This window comes from Orussus abietinus, unplaced genomic scaffold (assembly GCF_000612105.2).
Source record: "Orussus abietinus isolate OABI.00-Male unplaced genomic scaffold, Oabi_2.0 scaffold16, whole genome shotgun sequence".
NCBI classification, from domain to species: domain Eukaryota; kingdom Metazoa; phylum Arthropoda; class Insecta; order Hymenoptera; family Orussidae; genus Orussus; species Orussus abietinus.
This window is the reverse complement of record NW_019394714.1, coordinates 1,875,473-1,896,950: the sequence shown is the minus strand read 5'-3', so window position 1 is coordinate 1,896,950 and position 21,478 is coordinate 1,875,473. Positions and strand designations below refer to the sequence as shown.

The following is a 21,478-nucleotide window of genomic DNA, read 5'->3' as shown; positions in this document are numbered from 1 at the left end:
AATCTCTACATGTAGTCTACCTTAAACCTCAACTCGGTCGAAAGGGAAAATTGACGATTATATCTAGTTGCAGATAATAGGTCTTTAAATATTATAGACGTTGACCCGAATCTAGGTCAACATTCCGCAATTGCGGATTTTCGGGCTCGCCATTCCGAGACCGATAACCCCGCCCGCTATTTTTATCATTTTGAAAGAGCCACAAAAGTTCCATCGAATTTTTCCGAATAACCTTCGAGTAAATCTTAGGTAAATGGTATTTAAGTCCGGAGGTCGTTCCGACTCACGTGGCCAACACGTTTCGCGAAAGAAACGAGCGGAAAGAAGGAAGAAGTGTCGGCAGGCTCGACGCATGCGCATTCGGCCGTAGCGTCGTGGCCATGCATATACACAGTGGTCACTTCTAGAAATAGCTACGAGACTCTTCTCCATGTTTCCCGACGCCCCGACTTCCGGGTCCACTTCCGCTCCATGCGGCGGTCGACGTCGGGGACGCTTCGGGTTTGAGAAGGACGACGACTTCCTTAGCGATCGAGGGGCCCTGGAAAAATCATTCGTGAAATAACCACGGCCATTCCGGAAAGAGCAAACTCGCTGGAACGGTTAATCGCGGGGATCGATAGTTTCGGCAGTGCCGGGCTTGAGTCGCGTATTGGTCGAGCGGCGGCCAATGGGGGCGCCGCGTCGGGGAAAGCGGCCACGCGATTGGTCGAGCGCGGGAAGAAGCTTCCAGAAGCGTCGGTTCCGCGGAGGGTATATATAGGAGCGAGGTCGCGCTCGTATCACTCACGTTGCGAATCGTTGCGAGAAGAGCATCTTCGTATCTTGCCGAACCACTCGTCGGAACATCCAAGTAAGTTTTCGCGCGGAGGTAACCGATTTCCCACCCGTTGGCGCCCGGCTTCCTTCCGCAGTGGAGCTGGAGGGCCTCGGGAAGGGAAATCGAGGAAGATCGCTACGTCCGCGAGTCGAATAGACGAAGGGCGGTTGCTTAGTCTTCTTTTCGTTGCAGATTCAAGAAACATGGCCAAAGCACCCGCAGTCGGTATCGATCTCGGCACGACGTACTCCTGTGTCGGAGTCTTCCAGCAAGGGAAGGTCGAGATCATCGCGAATGACCAGGGAAACCGGACCACGCCCAGTTATGTGGCCTTCACCGAAACCGAGCGGCTTATCGGCGACGCCGCTAAGAACCAAGTCGCCATGAACCCGAACAATACCATCTTCGGTGAGTAACGAATAAGTCACTTCTGGTTTTCATTATTATTTAGAGACACTTCATTTTTCCACCCGTATCATTTGACCATCCATCGGAAGGCCTGACGTATTTTTTTTGTTTCCAGATGCAAAACGATTGATCGGTCGACGATTCGAAGACCCCACGGTTCAGGCTGACATGAAACATTGGCCGTTCACCGTGATCAACGACGGGGGAAAGCCAAAGATTCAAGTTCAGTATAAGGGTGAAACGAAGACGTTCTTCCCGGAGGAAGTGAGTTCGATGGTCCTGGTAAAGATGAAGGAAACGGCGGAAGCATACCTAGGAAAGACCGTCACCAATGCCGTGGTCACCGTACCCGCTTATTTCAATGACTCGCAGCGTCAGGCAACCAAGGACTCCGGCACCATCTCGGGTCTTAACGTACTTCGGATAATCAACGAACCGACCGCCGCAGCCATCGCCTATGGACTCGACAAGAAGGCGAGCGGCGAACGAAACGTCCTCATCTTCGATCTTGGCGGTGGCACCTTTGACGTGTCCATCCTAACCATCGAGGATGGTATCTTCGAGGTTAAGTCGACCGCCGGTGACACTCATTTGGGAGGCGAGGACTTTGACAACCGCATGGTCAACCATTTCGTGCAAGAGTTCAGGAGGAAGCACAAAAAAGACTTGACGTCGAACAAGCGTGCCCTGAGACGAGTGCGCACCGCGTGCGAACGAGCGAAGCGTACTCTATCGTCCTCGACCCAGGCCAGCATCGAGATCGACTCCCTATTCGAGGGCATCGACTTCTACACTTCGATCACTAGGGCTCGCTTCGAGGAACTCTGCGCCGATCTCTTCCGAGGCACCCTCGAGCCGGTCGAGAAGTCGCTGCGCGACGCCAAGATGGACAAGTCCAACGTCCACGACATCGTCCTGGTAGGAGGGTCGACTCGTATCCCGAAGATCCAGAAGCTGCTGCAGGATTTTTTCAACGGCAAGGAGCTGAACAAGTCCATCAACCCCGATGAGGCGGTGGCATACGGCGCGGCGGTCCAGGCTGCCATTCTCCACGGCGACAAATCCGAAGAGGTGCAGGACCTCCTGCTACTCGACGTTACTCCACTGTCCCTTGGAATCGAGACTGCCGGCGGTGTCATGACCGCCCTGATCAAGCGAAATACCACCATCCCGACCAAGCAGACTCAGACCTTCACGACCTACGCCGACAACCAGCCCGGAGTGTTGATCCAGGTGTACGAGGGTGAGCGCTCCATGACTCGAGACAATAACCTGTTGGGTAAGTTCGAGCTCAGTGGCATTCCTCCGGCCCCGCGTGGCGTGCCTCAGATCGAGGTCACATTCGACATCGATGCCAACGGCATCTTGAACGTCTCCGCCGTGGACAAGTCGACGGGCAAGGAGAACAAGATCACCATCACCAACGACAAGGGCAGGCTGAGCAAGGACGACATCGAGAGGATGCTCAACGAGGCCGAGAAGTACAGAAGCGAGGACGAGAAGCAGAAGGAGACCATCACCGTGAAGAACGGCCTCGAGTCGTACTGCTTCAACATGAAGAGCACCGTCGAGGACGAGAAGCTCAAGGACAAGATCAGCGCGAGTGACAAGCAGGTTGTGCTGGACAAGTGCAACGACATCATCAAGTGGCTCGACGCCAACCAGCTCGCCGAGAAGGAGGAGTACGAGCACAAGCAGAAGGAGCTCGAGGCCATCTGCAACCCCATCGTGACCAAGCTGTACCAGGGCTCGCTCGGGGGGATGCCCGGTGGAATGCCCGGAGGAATGCCCGGAGGGATGCCCGGAGGCTTCCCCGGGGCCGGTGGAGCTGCTCCCGGAGGAGCGGCAGGCGGAACCTCCGGACCGACCATCGAGGAGGTGGATTAAAGACGCCCGTCCTGCATCCTTTTCCCATTAACGACCGTCCCTCCGCCCGAACCCTGTCTCTCTTTCTATCTCCTCCTTTATTTTTCGCGACCGTTAGACACCGAAGAGGCGAAGCACGGCAGGAGCGTTCACAACGTGCGGTTTCAGCGGCAACTTATTTATATCGTTTACGTGTCTTCTGTATGCCTCTGTAATTGAGATTTCGCCAGGCTTGAAGTGTCCGTTACAAAGAATAATAGAAGAAATTGCGAAACCGTCCCCGGCGAATCCCCTCTCTTTCCCCACCTTCGTCGACGAGAAGCGATGACGAGGTCTTCGGATGATCGGTAACGTATTTTTGCTTGACTGGGTCGCCTAGATGAAGAAGAAGAAAAAAGCCTCTTGCGTCAGTGGAGGATTATCTCCGCGAGGTAATTACTTATGTGCGGAGAAAAGAATCTGACCCCGTCATTTTAATCCGAACAAGGTGTGGAAGGTATTTGGTCGTTCCGTTGATATTCCGAGGGCGGCCATTTTGCACCTATGTTCTGAATTGGTCCTCATTTGGAATGCATTGTCGATTGGGGTACGACTTCGATTTAGCGAGTTTTCTGGTCGGTAAACAATTGAACGCGTTGCCACCAGATGGCCACGATTTACCCACGGCTGCAAAAATATCGATGTCGGTAACCCTGTGGGTCGGTTGATACCACTCGAGTATTCAAAATTACGTCGCCGGTATGGGTACAAACGAATTTTATTTTATCGACGTCGATTAAATTTGTTGGCGCCTTTCGGGTCATCGTAAGAACGTAAATCCACTCCCAAGATAGCCGTAAACCTGGCACTCGGGTAAAGATTATAATTAATGGACGTTAGGACGTAAGTTCTTGGCACAAGGCGACAACCCCGACTCGACGTTTCGTTCGCAGGTTTCTAACCGTGGTCTAGACATCTCACGGGAATGAGAGGTTAGGATGCTCGGGTTTTGGAAAAGGAACATTGGACGACATAAATCACTGCGAGGTAACCGGTATTCCATCCGTGGCGACGTACCGCCCTCTGGCGCGAATATAAACGATCGCAATCTTATCAGCCAGCAGCAGATACGAGATTCGGTCGGGGCGCGAAATGCGCGGGCGCGACGAATCCGCGGCGTCCCTTTTGGCGGGAAGCCTCTCTGCCCTCCAAATCGGGATCAGTTCGCCGAGAGTACCACAGCCAGCACCAGGCCAGCTCCAGCTAATCCATTATAATTTGCGTCGAATATCGCACCCCTTTGAGCGAGGGAGACGGCGCGCCCTGACTCCGCGAGAGTGCTACCTCGATGCCATTGGAGAGCGTTTGCGAATCGACCACGAAGAGGAGGCTCTCGAGGAGGCTCTCGAGGAGGCTCTCGAGGAGGCTCTCGAGGAGGCTCTCGTGGAGGCTCCCGAAGAGCGTCTACGACCAGCCTAAGAAGAGGACGCCGAAAGAGATCCTTGGACCGAACGGGGATTCGCGGGGAACGTCCGCGATCGGTCTAGGAAGAGGCTCCCGATGGACCCTCGCGGATCGCCTAAACGGGGACTTCCGATCACCCGTGGATCGGTAGATAGGAGACTCGTGACGAACGTTTTCCTGGCCATCGTCGTTTTGGGCAAACCCGTGCTCGCCGAAGAGGAACCGCCGTGTTCTCCCATGCTGTCGCAAGTGTTGCCGGAGAACGAGGCTCGGATTCGAGAAGACGGTTCCCTGAGGTACGACGGGTTGACCTACCCACCTCGGTGGACCTGGAGGGACCGGAACGGCACCCATGGGTGCACCTGCGAGGTGCAGAAGGAGTGCCTGAGGAAGTGCTGCAAGGACGGGGAGGCCCTCAGCGAGGAGACCGCCAAGTGCGTGCCGCTTCCTACGGATCGCCCCGGACCCATCCTCAGGCTCTTCGACATCTCCCAGCTGGCGCCGGAAATCCGCGACGTCACCAGGCTCCCGGATAGATTCGCTCTGGTCAGGAACAGGATGTGCCCCGCGAACACCTTCAAGCTGGAACCCGAGGAGTTCGAGGAGGACAAGTTCGTCCTCCAGGCCGACGGTACCCTGAAGGCCATCGGGATGATCCTGCCCCAGTGGCGTTTCTGCCTCGACTGGCACGAGTCCTTGAGGAAGATCATCGTTTTGGTCTGCTTCGTGCCGGAGCCCCGAGCGGCCACCGTGGAGACCGCGGTGTATCCCTTCGGGATGATCGTCTCGGTGCCCTTCCTGATGGGAACGTTCCTCGTCTACGCCGTCATCCCCGAGCTGCGGAACATCTACGGCAAGACCTTGATGTGCTACGTCTTCTGCCTGGTCTCGGCGTACTCCTTCTTGATCACCGCCAAGCTGGCCGACCTGGGGGACCTCTCCTGCGTGATCATCGGTGAGGCCCGGTTTTTGGGGCGACGCTTTCGGTATTTCTTTTTAATTTTAAACTATCGGCTCCGGGGAAATTGCCATTCCCTATTGAAAGGTCATCGGATTTCGATATCGAGTCGCGAGCTATCTCCCTCTTCCTCTTCGGGGGGTGAATCCCGAAGGCCTTGAAATTCCCCGATTGGATTTTACCCGATTCTCGCGCTTTTGGACCGACCGTACTTCGGACATCCGAATTATGGTCGATGATAACGTACGGAGGCTTTCGAGAGCCCGTCCTTGTCGGAAATTGAGGATTTTAATTCGCTTAATGCGAACAGGGGGAGAGGAAATGGAGGATGCGGACTACCCCTTTTACGGGGCGTGCTAATTAATCGTTAAGTCGGTTCGAATTTAACGTCGCGTCATTCTCTGGATGTGTTGGATGCGTACGGGGACTTTAACGCGTTCGTCCGCTTCGGCTCTACCCCTTGAATATTGAAAATTGATACGCCCCACTAATGCGTTCAGGCGTTTATAAACGCCGGTGGACGCGCCGTCATGGGGACGGCAGGAAACGGTCGGCACGGTAGTTCTCCGCGAATTTCCCGAGGTTATATACGATTTCGGTTGACCGGATCCTCCTGGTCTCCCCTGTTACGAGGAGGATGGAATGCGACGAGCGAGGTACGAGTCTCTCGTTTATAGCACGAAGGTCGAAGGAGACGCTCCGTTAAAGAAAAATCCTCCAAGAAAAATCGAGAAAAGAGGAGAAGGACGCAATCGGAAGTGCGACGGGACGGCTAAATGCGGGCCACGTGACCGCCGCCATCTTGGCGGCGGTCACGTGGCCCTCGAGAATTCGAAAAGCGAGCGACGCGAAATGGAGAGCGCTTCGATACGTAGTGCCAGGGCAAGAAATTCGGCCATTCCGGATCCGTCGGGGAACAATTGATCCTCGGCGAGCCGAGATAGAGGCCTCGCGTGATTTCCGGAGAAATTCTGAAAATAGAATTCCATTCGCCGGGAAACGGACTCGAGGCAGAAGGCGTGCATAGCGGGTAAACGCTCCCCCCTCCGAATGTTTAATATTTTGCCTTTGTGCACCTCCTCTTTAACGTTTCTTTGTGCAGTTTTTGCCGCTTTACCGGGAAGTACGTCTTCGTTGTTAGCAACGGGGCGAGTATTCGTTAGAGTAAAGGGATTTATTTATAACACGAGATACGCGATTTTCATTTCAGGTGGTCTAGGTCAGACGAGCGAATGTTTGTATTTGTTTGCTAAGTACCTAAGCGATAACGCGGATAAGAACGGTATCGCTTCGATAGCCTTCCGATCGAGACGGTGATTCACGATTTCCATACTTGGAGGGACCCGATCGGAGAGAAAAGACCGGTCGACGACGCGGGAAGGGAAACTCGGACTGCTTCCAAAGAGGAAAAATTATTCACGGTCGTAAACAAAATTTTACTTTCAAAAAAACTTTAAGAAAATCATTTTCTCCGAGGGGACGACGGAAACCGTGCTCATGGTTGCAATCTTTTTTACAAACGTTTTCTCTTTTTCCGCGTGGAGAGGAGAATTGGAGGATCTAAAAAACGAGGAATCGACGTAAGGCCGAAGACCCCCTGTTTAATAACGGACGTTTAATTGCGCGTCGTAAAAACTCTCACGTGCGTCTTCCGAGTCAACGTGTGCGAACCCTCAAGAGTGATCCAAATGTGGACGCCCTAACCTAACTTTCGTGTTTATTTTCATTTTTTTTCCGACCAGATGCCACGGGAGACTTCGGAAGCCCTTTAACCCTTGCGCCAAGGGGCACTGGACGTTGGCTCGAAAATACGAGGATGGGCAAACTGCACCTCATCGTTTAATTTAGGAAAAAGCGCGCAAAGAATTTTACATTTTGCGCGATAAGCGCTAACTATCGGCGCATATACTTTACGAATCGAGCACACGCGTTACGTTTCCTTATCCCAATTCGCGTTTACGATATCCATAATGATCGATCACGCCGACACTTTACGTAAGAGCGGTCGCATTAACGTCGACCCATGTACGCAAGAATCCGTGACAACGTCACGACGACGATGCGTCGCGCCGGCGATCCGGAGAGAGGTTTCAGGCAGGTTTTCACCCGACTCCACCTGTTCGGCCGATCAGTGTCGATTCGGTGGTCGTTCCGTCAACATGTCGGGTCTGTCGTATTTAATCGTGGCGGGGATTTTTTGGGAATGGTCGCTGGTAAATGCTCATCTTCCGCGGCCATCGGGTGGTGAATTTTCTCGGCCTGAGGTGAGAACGTAACATATCCCTCGGAAGGTGCGCATCGTAAACACCTTCGCGCCTACGACGAGGTTTCTCGAAAACTGGTCCGAGCGGGGATCGTTTCTCGAGCCGATCTCGTCCAGGGCGCGAAGGTGAGAAAATGTCTGCCCCCCTTCGTCTCGCGAGTCCTTTCGCGGGCGTTACGAGCGTTTCCACGGAAATAGAAACGGAACGATTTACGATCTAGGCGTGCCGAGATCGATGCAAATCGAGCTTAAATATCGGTTAATAGAGCCGGATCCGTCCGACCGTGCTCGGTCGTTTCTACTTTTCTTATGTCGATATAATCGAACATTTGGAACGATTGGTAACGGGGTGGACCGTTTTGCGAACAGCACCCGGAAGGCACCTCCAGGGGGGGTCCAGGGGCGACGCCCCGCGTCTCGGTGTGCTGCGAGCCCGGCTGGTTCCTCAAGGACTCGAGATGCCAGCGGAACGAGACCTTCCCGGTCGAGGAGCTGCGATTTCCCCCCCTGTACACTCGGGACCTGAAGACCTCCTCGAAGACGGCGAACGAGCTGGTCCCCGTGTACGGGTTCCCCTGCAAATACGGAAGCTTCGCCCTGAACCCGGGAGAGCCGGACATGGACGTCTTCTACCTCCTGGAGACCGGGAGCGTCTTCGAGTACTCGCTGGGCAACGCCGAGTCGTCCGAGGTGCGGGACGCGAAGAGGATCCTCGGCATCCTGGACTACTGCCTCGCCTCGGTGGTCGGAGGGAACACCTCGGAGACCGTCGTCGCGGTTTGCTTTCCACCCGACAAGGAGATCCCCGGGATGTACCCCGTCGGCATGATACTGTCCATGCCTTTCCTCGCGGCCACCTTTATCGTCTACTCCGTTCTCCCCGAACTGGACAACCTGCACGGCAAGACCTTCCGGGTCTACGTCTTCGCGCTCTTCGTGGCCTACGTCTCCCTTGGCGTCACCCAGCTCGGAGATCAGCGGATCATCGAGGTGCGGCCCCTCTGCGTGACTCTAGGTAACGCGGTGGTCTCTCTTCTCGTCCTCGCCCGGGTACGGTCCTTCCGATCGAGATCGGGGTTGCCCCCTGCCAGGTGGGCAGAGAGGTAGGCGAAGCCTCTTATCGCCGGAGGCGCGGCCGATAAGTCGGGCGCAGCTGCCATCTCTCGTGAGAGGGGCTTCAACTCGCTCGCGCGAGCGGGGCCGGAGGAGAAGTTGCGCACCGACCCGCCGCGCCGGGTTCATTCCACAGGCCCGAATCTCTCTAAACAAACAGAAAGTACCTTCTAGTTAAGTGCGCGCCTCAAACAGGTGCGGAGCGGCACCTTCGGAGAGAACCCCGAGTTTTTCCCGGGACTCCATCGGCTCCTTCGAGCGACCCTCGAAATGGGCCCAACCACCAGTTTTGGACCCGTTTCGGATCACGAAGGAGAGATGCGAACTAGCGAAACTTCTCCGCGATAACCCACGACAACCCACGACTTTAATGTAAACCCAGATTTGACTTCGAGTCCCTTCGCCGGAGATTAATCAGGGGACGCGAAGAACGTCAATTAAAAGAGGTAACGCCAGGCCCAGGGGCAGCTCGAGGGCTTTAAGTATAGGAAGAGGAAGAGGGTCGCGATGAGAACGATCGGGTTGGTCGGGATCGTCCTTATCGTTTGGACCCCATCGTCGACGTCGACTTCCGCCCCGTGTCCTCGGTCGCTCTCGGTACCGTTGAAGAATCCTCGTCCGTTGCCCAACGGCTCCTTGGAGGTGGACAACCTGACCTATCCGAAGGATCTCTACTGGACCCTGGGGGACGACCTCCTCGGCTGCGTCTGCAATCTGACGGAGAAGTGCATCAGGCGGTGCTGCGGTTCCGGGATCTTCAACGGGACGTGCGTCGATTGGTCCCCCCAGGAAGGCCGCAGCCACATACAGCTGCACCCCGAAGAATTGTCCCAGGAGTTGAAGGGGCTAAACAGGGTGGAGGACGCCTTCTACACGGTCGACAACATGATCTGCCCTGGGAGCGCCAAGTATCGGTTGAACCCCAAGATGTACCCTGACGATCGATTCGTGCTGCACCGGAACGGGTCCTTGGTAACGGTCAAACGCAAGGTCCTGCTCCCGCAGGACTATTGTCTCACCTGGTCCCTCAGGTTCAACGAGACCATCGCGGTGGTCTGCTTTCGCCAGGAGGATCGGAAGCAGGCCATCACCATGACCATCTACCCCATTGGCATCGCGTTTTCCGTGCCTTTCCTGATGATAACGTTTCTCGTCTACGTGGCTCTGCCCGAATTGAGGAACCTGCATGGAAAGACGGTCATGTGCTACGTGGGGGCCCTCGCCCTGGGGTACTCCTTCCTCTTCGTCGTCCAGGTCGACCACGACGGAGCCATGCCCTATGTCGCCTGCAAGACCTTGGGTAGGATCCACTTTGGGGTACTTTGGCTACTTAGCGACGATTGAATTTTTAGCCCCGAGGGTGATTCCACCGCTGTCGCGAGTTTCAGATTTTATATTTAAGGAGAGTACTCGTGGATGGATTTTGTTTCAATACCCAGGGGGCGCGGGAGGGTTTTTTGGGTTGGATTCGGATTTAACCTTCCAGGATAATTCGCGGAGTCACGTCGGATTCTGCTCGTGGAGCGTTGAGTGGAGCGGATTTATCAGGAATTAGTGACTCGGCCTCCGGAAGCGGAAATTGAATCCTGCGGTTGGCTTTCCCCGTGGACTCCGGTTCCCCGGTTCCCCGGTTCCCCGGTTACCCGGCGACGGACTCAGACCGCTTCGGAACGCGCAAGATGATCGGTCGCGGGTTGCTGGGGATCTTTTTGGCTCTTCACCTGGGATCGACTCGAGATCCGGAGACCGGTGGATTGGAAGAGGGCCGAATTTTGAGGAAAGATGGGGGAGATGGACGGTTTCATCGTGGACTTGGATCCACCACCGAAAAACTGGAGACGAAAGAAGAAATCGTACCGAGGAATAATCGGGACGAGAACGGGGAGACGAATATTTGTCCATCCTCGAGTCTGCCTTGCGTCTCCTTCTGCTGCCCACCGGGACACTTCCTCAGGGACCGAAAGTGCAACCAGGACGGGAATCGCAGCATCCCTTTGCCCGCGGTGTACGAAGACGACCTGCGGGTATCGAACCTCGCGTTTAACGAGGAGAACTTCCTCTTCGTGGTGTGGGACCCTTGTCAAGGTGGCGAGCGGTACCCGCTGTACTCTCACGAGTATCCCGAGGAGAGATTCTTCCTCCTGAAGAACGGCTCCGTCGTCACGCCGTTCCTGAAGAACGCCGAGGTGCTCCTCTTCGCGCAATACTGTCTGACGAGGTTACCGGAGGTCGAGGAGTACCTCGTCCTCTTCTGCTACCACAAGGTGGTTGGCATGGAAGCGGAAGACCCCGACGACAAGCCCACGTTTTACCCCGTTGGAATGATCATCTCCGTACCCTTTCTCGTCGCCACCTTTGTCATCTACGCGATCCTGCCGGAGCTTCGGAATCTTCATGGACTTACTCTTCGGGGATACGTGGGCTCTTTGGCTGTGGCCTATGCCAACCTGACCGTCGTACAGATCTCTTCGGGGAACATGCCCGACTCCACTTGCATCGCCCTCGGTAGATATCCTCGGTTAAGAGCGATAGAAAATCGGAAAACTCGAAAACTCTCTGCAATTCTTCGCTCGGTCCGAGGCTGAACGATCCTGGACGAATATTTTTAAGGCACATGGTCCAACGTGCCAAATTATTTCTAGCCTTCTTCGCGCGTTTTCGGGTCGGTCGGGTCTTTGTTCCGTTTAAGGACCCTCTTTCGTCTTTCATTTTGGCTTTCGCGTGTCAATGGCCAGAGGTGGACCGTTTCGGGCACTCCGGGTCGGCCAAGACATTGTCATTGTAATGGCGTCGCATAGTCAACGCGGTCACCTCGATTTACATCTACTTTGGCCAAATCGATCCAGAACCGGCGAAAATTACGGCCGCGAAATTGACGGGAATTTTCTGGAGAATCCCGAAGCATATGCGCACGACTGTACATCAGCTGTTCTCCATGATTCATCGGGCAGTCCTATCTGCTTCCATTGTATTTCCCTTTCGTCCCACTCGCTTTCGTCTCCTTTACCGGTCTCTTTTTGCGGGATTTATTTCACCACCTCGGGACCGGGTTGAAAGGGGAGACCGCTCGATCGATTTTTCCCAAGAGGTGACATACCTGGGTAAACCGAGTGCAATACTGCACGCAACGGGAATGTATAATCGAGGACACGACCCAGGGTTTGCGCTAACGAAACGTTTCTTTTTTTCCCGAGTAAAGCGATTCCATTTTTTCGAGTATTTAACGATAAAGATGTGAAGAATTATCGGTTTTGGAAAAAAAACCACATCCACGTTTGATTTATGAGACGGAAATTTTATTCAGACGCGGCCGAGTTATCCTACTTTCCTTACAAAGAAATAGAAAATAGACTCGTGCTTGGCCGAGCCGCGGGCGTTGACTAATATTCCATTTTTCATTTTTCCAGCGTTCATCATCCACTTCTCCTTCCTGGCGAGCTTCTTCTGGCTGAACGTCATGTGCTTCGACATTTGGTGGACCTTCGGGTGAGTGCCGTCCAATTTATCTCCCATGAAACCACCCGTCCTTGATAGCTTATTTAAGCGGCACATAAAATGGCGTCGGGGCGGCATATTTATCGAGTCGCGTCATTGGGTCCCGCGGGAGCGAAACTGGACCTCCAGAGATTAACGTTTCCGTAAACGATTGCGCCTACGGGGACAAAAAGAGTATTCCGTGATTTTAGTTTCGAGTCGAGCGAAACTCACAAATATCGCGGCATGATTTACACGTCACCGCGTTCGGTGTTTAGCCGAGACGTTTCGACGATTTTCCCGTTGGGAGGATCAACGATTAGGTGGACAAAGTATTTCGGGAGTTGGGAATTCCTAGTTTCTCCCTTTCCCTCGCCGGCGGATCGGAACGAAAAGTTTCCATCGATTTTACACTTCCCGCGGAGAGCGCGTGCTAAAAGCCCCGGGCGATTCTACGACTTCTCGTGGATTGCATATTTAAAATGGCTAGCGCCAATTACTTGGCCTTATCGAGGCGGTTTCCGGGGCAGGAAAGTGGAATCGTAAAAGATGGTCGTAGAAAGCGTCTCTCGATTTTTCCTGCGCATTTTCTGCCTAACTCCAGGCGTGTACGAATAAAATATAATCGCGCGTATCGTCGTCTCGCTTCATCGTGTATATTTCGCGATAATACTTTGGTAATCTACGGGCCACTTATAAATAACGCGCATCTCCGATGACATTGTGGCGTCCCCTTTGCCGAGAAAGCGCATACATCAGGGACGTTTGACAATTGATAAACACCGGCGAACCCTCGATTAATATTCGGTACGTGACTCCCCGCGGTTAAATTTGGGACTTTCGGCCAACACCAAGGCCAATTATTAATGCGACCGATCGTTAACGAGCAGGGATTGTCCATGAATCGCCGCGGCGGCGGGAAATTGTTCGAACGGGCGAGCAATTAGGAACTTTAGTAAGTTGTAAAATTCATTGTCGTTGCGAAGATTCGCGGAGTCGCGTCGTTCTTCTTTCCGGGATCCAAAATGGCCGCCGCGCGAGGCGCCCCGAGTACTCAATTGCCTGATTGACTTCGGATGTTCGTCGATGGATCGCTCAAATATTGCATCGAACGATCATCCCTCGACCCTGCGACGTCTCGGGACGTCACGTTGCCCAATATTCCCGACGTTCAATTTCCTTGGAGTGCGGGAAAGTCAACAAGCGTGCCGCAGAAAATGGTCGCGTCTAGGCGTGACGCCCTCCTGGGAGCACCGGCCCCTTTTGGACGAAACTCTCACGTGACGGCTGAAAAAAAAAAGCATAGTCCTTTATATGCGCCGAAAGCCGATAGCCATCTTTAATTCCATATCCCGTGGTTGTTATCCATGCAACCCCGTAACTGCGATCGTTAACTCCGGTGCAGTCGACGCGACGCGAGAAATTTCTTATGGCGGAGTTTTTTTTTTTTTACAAGCCCTGATATACATTAAGCCATAAACGGAACGGTTCGTGTCGCCGGCTAGACCCGCGGCCAACTTTAAGCCAACTTTTCCAATTTAAATCTCGCGCGCTTTGTCACGTGACGTCCTGGAAGAAAGGGCGACCTTTATTGCCGAGCCAACTCGGATTTCTTTCGGACGCCGTAAAAAGAAAATCGGAGACGCCGTTTCTCAAGGGACAAATGGCGTAATCCTTAAATGCCTCTCGGATACCGAGGTAACTATTCATTCCATTTATATACCTCGGTCTTCTTTTCGCCCCTGGAGGAAGAAAGTATTAAAACGTCAAACTGAAAAGTCTCTTACAGCCGCATCGGACGTCGAGCGGCTGCGCCCGTTTAAGCGTGAGAAACTGGCGGGGCTAGAAAAACTGGCGACGTCACCGAACACGTTTATTATAAACATCCAGCGATGTAAAAAACGGGAGAAAAAAATGTAGGCGACACTCGGCACTCTTCCCGTTGAATCCCCGATTACAATGTGTAGCATAGTAAATGGAACGCTCGTTCCCAGGAAAAATAAAAGATCTCTTTCCTTCCAAGCTTACCCTCTGCGAAGGTAATTCTCCCAAATCAAGGGTGAGTGGGTGGGTAAAACGCACTTTAGAAACGCACTAGGGGTTTTCTCTTTTCAACCATTCTTTCAACTTTTCCTTTTATCAACGCCGCAAACCCACCTACCCCTATAACCGTCGTTAGCTTTCGAATTCACTCTGTAGAAAATAGCGGGTTATGCATCCTTCGTTCGCTTCGGTTCCGCAAATTTCGACGAGAGACCTGTATTTCGTGTATGTGTATGTACAGAAAGTAATGCGACGGTAGAACCGAGTAGGGCAGATCCTTAAACGGTAGCCATTGTCGAGGCATGCAGCATTGGCGTAGACTATTTATGCGAATTCCCCCAAACGGCCATCTTGTTTCCTCGGAGCTCCGACTTCGGCCATTTTCCTTCACCCGCGTTTATTCCAATGAAGCTTGCCTAGTCCCAGTTGTCGATGTTTCCCGTGTTCGCTTCCGGTTTTCTGACGCTCTCCTCTTGTTCTAGGGGCTTCCGGTCTCTGCAGGGCAGCGCAAAGCAGCGAGAAAAAAAGAAATTCATCATGTACTCGATTTACGCCTGGGGATGCGCCACCTTGCTAACCGCAGTGTGCATGGTAATGGATCTGGTGCCCGGCATCCCCAAGCATTATATTCGCCCTGAATTTGGCGTCGGTAGCTGCTGGTATTACAGTGAGTTCTCGATAATAATTAACTTTCGCTTTACTTTTATTAATCGGATCGAAAACCGGAAACAGGAGGGGTGAAGTCGAATCGACGACTGCGAGTAAAAACGCGCTGCCGACCCTCCGTCCAAAATGGCGTCCCTCTCCAGCCTCTTCTTCTCCCTCGTGATCACGTTTTAATGGACGGAAAACGCTGTCGTCGAAGCGGATGCGCTGAAAATTACCCGGGAAGAATTGTTCCATATTTTGCGTACGAAATAGGTTCGTCCGTTTGTAACTACCGCGGTAAACGGAATAATCGCCCCGGCCAACCCCTTCCTATAAACGTCGAAATTACTGCCGCTAAATGCATACGTCGGATTAACCGTTTCGACGCCATTTCCCTCGTCACGTAGGAGGAAGATTCTCGTTCAATGTCCGAGACTTTCACCAGGCTTAAGAATTCAGGCTATCGCAATGTCCACCTTTCTCGCTGCATTTGCGAGGATGCCGAGGACTCGCGGGATGACGCACCCGGTGGCATTTAAGCGTCTTTCGGTCATTTAATTACTGGCGTCGGGTTTGACGAGACGAGATTTTTCCATGAGGCGGCGGCCATCTTGAGAAATGCCTTTCGCTTCATCGCATCGCGTCATCTCAATCATATTACTGCGTCCATGCGATTAATCTCCGTTTTCAATATTTATCCTCGTTCCCTCGTAACGCCTCCATATTTCAGCGCTAAAGCCGAGCTTTAAAATCGCTTTAAAATCGGGCGCAATAAATTTCCGGGCACTATCACCGTTGGGCGGCTCCGGCCGGCGTGCTTCGTTCGATATAGAGCATCTTGTATGATTTCCGGTATTCGCGAAAGATTTACGAACGGTTCCACGGTCCAATTTCCAATAGGCCAGCGGCTTTTCCTAAAGTCCTCCCGACGAACGATTCCTGGAGAAGCGTTTCCACTTGGCGAGCGCGAATCGTAGAACGTATCGCGACCGCGTTATCGAGGAGGACGCGGCGAGGACGGATGTGGTTTTGTGGGCGACCTCGTTGCATGGAGATCTTTATCTCATATTTCCCTTCCCTAACCTGTAACAACGTTCTTTACAATTTATAATGAATTTTTAATACGAAGGAATCATTTAACCGTTACGGGAACGCGTTGCCTTCAAAAGAATCGACGTTAAGACGCCATCGTGTCGTCGTGTCCCACCGATTGGTAACGTCGCAACTAATTTGGACATTTACCAACCAATTTGGAGGGTAAGAGCTCCCGTTATTCCCCCTTAACACGAGCCAGCTGGAAGTTCGACCAACCCCTTCCGGTTATGGGAATTCATCATCGAGTTTCGTATCCAATTCCCCACGTATCGATATTTCTGGTCGTATACTAATTCTCGGTTGGCACAATTAGAAGGGCACCTCGCCGCGCTCATTTATTTAAGCGATTACCGAAAGGCATGATTAAATTAGGCCATATGTGCCCAACGGCGATTCGACCCGTTCCCTTGAATTTCCAGAATCTCGCCCCCGGGTAAACCGGAGTTTTCTAGTTAGCCGTCGCACCTAATTTCCGTCGACCGCCATATGCTGGATTAGCGAAGAGTTAGCGAAGAGCGACACGGCAGCGCGTCTCGCGGGACTCGCTAATTCCTCGTAAGCGTAATTAGTGGAAAACGTTTCGTTTCCCTCGTTTGCTCAACTGCTTACCGAGAAGTCGAGCCGGATACTCTAGACGTAAAATTATCGATCCGTGGACATTGCTTGCTTTTAGCTAACATGGCCAGGGCGATATACTTCTATGGACCCATGGGCGTCACGGTGGCCTGCAATATTTGTCTCTTCGTCTCGACGGCGATCAAAATAGTTCGCCACAAGAAGGACACTGCCCATCACCTGAAGGGCTCCGACAGCAGGAGACACGATGACAATAAACAATGGTTTGTGCGATGATTCGTTCATTTTATCACTTAACTCATCTTTCAATATTTCATGCTTCAATTTTTAGGTTCAATCTCTATTTGAAACTCTTCATCGTGATGGGCATCAGCTGGTCCATGGAAATCATCTCCTGGCTGTTCGAGGAGTCCTCGCCGAAGTACATCTGGTACGTCTCCGATATCGGGAATACTTTGCAGGGGGTCATCATCTTCGTCATCTTCGTCTGGAAGAGCAAAATCAAGAGGCTTCTGCTTAAGCGATTCGGATGTCAAGATCGCAACTTTTTGTCAAGGGAGTCCACGAGAAGCGCTTACAACAGCTCGTCTCGAACCTGCACGACTTCGGCCCCGCTGCAGGAGAAGGCCAATCCTTACGTCGATGCGAATTTCAGGCAAAAGACCACGTCGGAAGACAGCGACGACGTTTAATCCAGAAGCCCGCGAGAGGAGAAGGGGAGCGAAGCCTGGCGGTCTCGGCAGTCCGAGTTGAGAAGTTTTTTCTGCCAACCCGTGGAGGGATTTTTCGAGCCGATTTTCATACGTTTAGCTCCTGCGTATCTCCGTTAAGGGAACAAAAGGCAGTTTTTGTCGAAGCTAGAATCGTACAATTCGTGCACGTAACTCGGTTTCGTTTTATACGTGTCGAAATGGAAAAGAAAAGTCTTGAGCGCGATGGAGCGAGATCTTAGCGAGGCGTGTCCAGAGTCTTTTATGGTATTCCATGATGTCTAAGTACTTACCTGTATATGTATCGTTATTTAAGTGTTTTAACTCGTAAAGACAAAGGAGTCATCGAGGAACCCATCGATCTCGGGAATGTCGCTAGAACGTGCACGAAAAATCAAATCTCTCCGGTTTAGTTTCGATAGAAGTAACTATCTCTCGATACGGCCTCACTTGATCAATTTCGTAATGATTGTGATAGGATGTTGATATTGTACGGAATTTTATATCGACGCGTCTCCACTATTTTGTTAAGAGAGGTAAAATATTTTGTTAGTTTCCGGGAGAAAAAACGCATCGTTGCCATTATCGTGCAAGTAAATATTCCACGCCGTTCAGTGAATCGCGGAAAGAATTTACGCACGGCCGGAACATGATAATGCGTATCGTCCTAAACATTAGTGTCTCGTTAAACTATTGTTTCAAGTCGAACAAAGCCACTATTCTCTAGTCAAATTGATTACGCGTAGAAATGGCGTGACCAAAACCCGAAGTACCGGAAATACAGCGATCGTCGGAGAATGTTATAATATAGTGCATCAGATTTTGACGATTCCATAGATGTTAAACGTTAGATTTAATGTACTCGTCCGCGCACCTTTAAGCGCGGGTACAGATCTAGGTACCCGTACGAATTTTCTCTCTACTTCTTTTTAAACCCTTCCGCGACTTTAGACGATGACTGCTTCGTCGAAAAGTACAAAGAGTTCGGAAGCGTAAAATGGCGGATGTCGCACGCTTGTACATCGTAATGGCACCGTTTTAATGCATAACCGAAGTGTCTTGGTCGAAGATGCGTTTGAGTGTCCATATCCAACTCACTAGAGATAAAGAGATATTCTTCTAAAGTGAACTCAAAGTAAACGTATACTATACCGCGGGCAAAATGTCGGCGACAATTGCTTAAGTTCTTGTCGGTTTGACGTCCGCTACGCGAATAAACGAAAAGGAAGTGTACGTAGAGTAGAATCCAGCTTCTGCCCTCTTTCCGGTATCCAACTTCTATGTCGGAATTTTTTGCGCCTATCCTACTTTTGGATCCTTCCACCGACCCCCGATCGATCGGCGGTAATAATACCGAGCCTGCGATCGGTTACATAATTGGCGTCAGAAAATATCCACGAATTGGGGACCGGACCAATTATGGGTAAAAAGAATGGAAAGAAGAAAAAATAACGAGTTTACCCCGAGAACCGCACGGTCGCTTCGGGAAAACTTCTCGATCGACCCAGCAGCGTCCGTGGCAACGCGCCCTTCCGAATTCCAGGAGGCAGGAGGTCGTTCATTCCAACGCCGACCGAGGTAAAGCGGGTCTCGCTGCAGTTTCTGCATTTTTCTTTTTCCGGTAAAATATGCCAGGCGACGCCAGCTCGACCGGTCTCATAGCGGCGCGGGTGCGACCAGTTTACAGACCTCAGCCCAAGGTGAGCTTCGCTCTTTGCCCCGCGCGATAACGAGAAAATTCCGCAAAAATGTCCACAGGGAAACGGTGAAGATTTGTCTCTTGATTTCAGAAAGTGGAGCTTTCTGGCTCGACCACGCCCGCGCCGTTCACGTTGAAGCCGTTTGCTGGGCTGTTCAACCCTTACCCTTACGGATGTTCGGTTCTGTGCAACCATCCGGCCGATTGCGAGGCAAAGGAAGTCGTGAGAAGAGCCAAGGACACTTGGGTATGCATAAATCATGATTGGGAATTTTTCATCTCGAAGCCATGAAGTATATCAAAATTGTAACTCTCAGGCCACCGAGGGGAAGGCTCTCCTCCTACCGGTGGAAATGGAGCTGATCCGGAAGTCGCTCTTGGCAGGTGGTCGGATTCACCTGGAAGAGGCTTCCGGAAAAGGGAGTCGCACCGTGGACGGGTCGGCGATCGTGCCGGAAGAGCTTTTCAGGAAGTACACGGACACCGACTCGCGGCCTCTGACCCCGACCCCGACCCTGGCCAGTGGTCCACCCTTGTCGTACCGACCAACGCTCGACGACGCCTCGACGACCTGCAACTTTCGCGAGAGGACGACCCTGGTGCTCGATCTCAGAGCCAACCAGCAAGACCAGGTGAACCCACCGTAAAACTCCACGTTTCCGTCCACCGATTTCCATGTCCAAGAGTTCTTCACGGTTCATAACAAAAATACACAAACGGCAAATGTTCTCGGTTCAAAAATCATTTCAGTCGCTTCAGTCGATCGTACCTTGCATTCTATGTAATTATTACGTATGAGACATTTTTTTTATTTCTATTTTTTACCTCCAGGAGACCGAAACTCTGAGTTGGCACACCCTGACTTTGGAGCCGCCGCCGACGTTTCGCCGGACCCAGGTCACCATCTCCAAGCCAGCTTCGCGTCAACTACCGTCGACTGCGTCGATGAATCCTTCGTTACCTCCCGAAGAACACCCGCCTGCGATCGAGGAGCTCAGCGACGTAAGACGCACCTTTTGCTAATACCAGGAAAAAATGACCCACGAGAGACGTCTTCAGGATTCCTCCAGAAACGCTTCCGGAGATGGCGGAAGCGAAAGCGAGGAGGTTCCCATGCGTCGCCGAGGGAAGAAACTGCGAAAACGAAAATGCAGAAGAGGTTCGACGTATGGTCAGCAAAGAGAGGTCAGGGACCCACCCGAACCGGTGGAAACTCAGGTGTCCCAGGTCGATGATGGATCCAGAGCTGGGTCGTACGTTTCATTAATAATTACTGCAAGTTTACCGTTTATTGGAGCTCTGGTTAACGTTTATCGATAATGGAACGATCCATACCAGAGCAAGGGCCTCGATGGGGGACGCCAGTGTCCCGACGACGCCACCACCCGTGTCGCCGTTGCCTATTTCGGAACCGCGGGCGCCTTCCAGCTTCATCGACGTTCGCCTTCTTAAACACCTAGCCAGGGAACTGGATGCGGACAAAGTGGAAGAGGAGTTCGATCTCAAGGTAGGAGTTCCAGGTGCAGGTAACGCGGAGAATTTGCCATCGGGCTCGTTGCAGAGGAGACTCGCCTTGGAGGAGGCGCTGCGAGTGAAGACGGAGGTGCATCCCGTTCCAAGAACGCCGAGACCGAGTTCCGGCCAGCCGGGTGAGATAGTTCCCAGAGTCTTTTCCCGACAGAGCGCGAGATTCGAGATCCTGGGCAGTCAGAGCCTCGTCGGTAAGTTTAAGATCCTGGCCGAGAGAACGTTTCATTGCGTTGGATGGTCACCCCAATGCCGAGCCGAGTTCCAGTCGCTACTCTCTTTTCCCGGGGTTCCAGGTCTGACACCCCTGGGGTATCTCGGCAAACACGTGTCTCCCATCCCCGAGAGGAAGTTCTTGTATGGGCGGGCCTTCAAGAGAAGGTACGAAGAAACGCCGGAAGGGGAAAGATACGTTCTGCCGGAAGGGGTCAGACCCGGTCTTCGGGAAGTGATGGGCAAGCCGCTGACCGAGGAACAGTGGGAGCGTTTTCGGCAGCTCGTTGGCGAAATTAAGGAGCCCCTTAATTTTAGATCGTGGTGCGGCGTGTGTGCCGTCTGCGAGAGATTGTTCACGCCGCTTCCTCCCTATGGGGTCGACCCCCCGCTGTGGATCGAAAGGGCGGACTTTAAGGCGCTGGAACGGAGACTCGAGGATGTGGAGGTGGACCCAAGACTCGCGCGGCTTCTGCGAGAAATCCGCAACGCTTGAGCCTGGAAACGATCTTAGTTCGAATCGTATCGATCGCGTAACAAATTGCTAGCACGAAGTCGAACACCGGGTGCTGCGTCTCGCGATTCGCAAATTTTCGTCGACAGGTCCGAAGGGCTCAGAATC

At 52.6% G+C, this 21,478-nt stretch overlaps 3 protein-coding genes across 8 annotated transcripts; all 3 read left to right on the top strand.

The window, feature by feature from the left end:
* The first annotated feature begins 698 nt into the window (after positions 1-698).
* Positions 699-3,373, top strand: LOC105696922 (heat shock 70 kDa protein cognate 4). Its single transcript, XM_012419768.2, has 3 exons — positions 699-853; positions 1,013-1,228; positions 1,344-3,373. Exons 2-3 carry the CDS (start codon positions 1,024-1,026, stop codon positions 3,113-3,115), a joined length of 1,977 nt encoding a protein of 658 aa, XP_012275191.1. The 5' UTR covers positions 699-853; positions 1,013-1,023; the 3' UTR covers positions 3,116-3,373.
* Positions 3,374-5,305: 1,932 nt separating this feature from the next.
* Positions 5,306-18,661, top strand: LOC105696747 (probable G-protein coupled receptor Mth-like 10). Of its 6 annotated transcripts, none has more exons than XM_023433073.1 (6): positions 5,306-5,492; positions 8,128-8,748; positions 12,279-12,357; positions 14,871-15,055; positions 16,805-16,970; positions 17,039-17,399. In XM_023433073.1, exons 1-6 carry the CDS (start codon positions 5,315-5,317, stop codon positions 17,397-17,399), a joined length of 1,590 nt encoding a protein of 529 aa, XP_023288841.1. In that variant the 5' UTR covers positions 5,306-5,314. The 6 variants fall into 6 exon arrangements, with proteins under 6 accessions (XP_023288841.1, XP_023288845.1, XP_023288843.1 ...); XM_023433077.1 differs by lacking the exon at positions 5,306-5,492 and adding an exon at positions 7,643-7,759; XM_023433075.1 differs by lacking the exon at positions 5,306-5,492 and adding an exon at positions 7,647-7,759 and having other exon boundaries at positions 8,128-8,773.
* A 255-nt stretch (positions 18,662-18,916) lies between these two features.
* On the top strand, positions 18,917-21,471 carry LOC105696781. Its single transcript, XM_023433083.1, has 8 exons — positions 18,917-19,117; positions 19,208-19,363; positions 19,434-19,748; positions 19,948-20,118; positions 20,164-20,369; positions 20,455-20,623; positions 20,678-20,837; positions 20,940-21,471. Exons 1-8 carry the CDS (start codon positions 19,046-19,048, stop codon positions 21,350-21,352), a joined length of 1,662 nt encoding a protein of 553 aa, XP_023288851.1. The 5' UTR covers positions 18,917-19,045; the 3' UTR covers positions 21,353-21,471.
* The last annotated feature ends 7 nt before the right edge of the window (positions 21,472-21,478 follow it).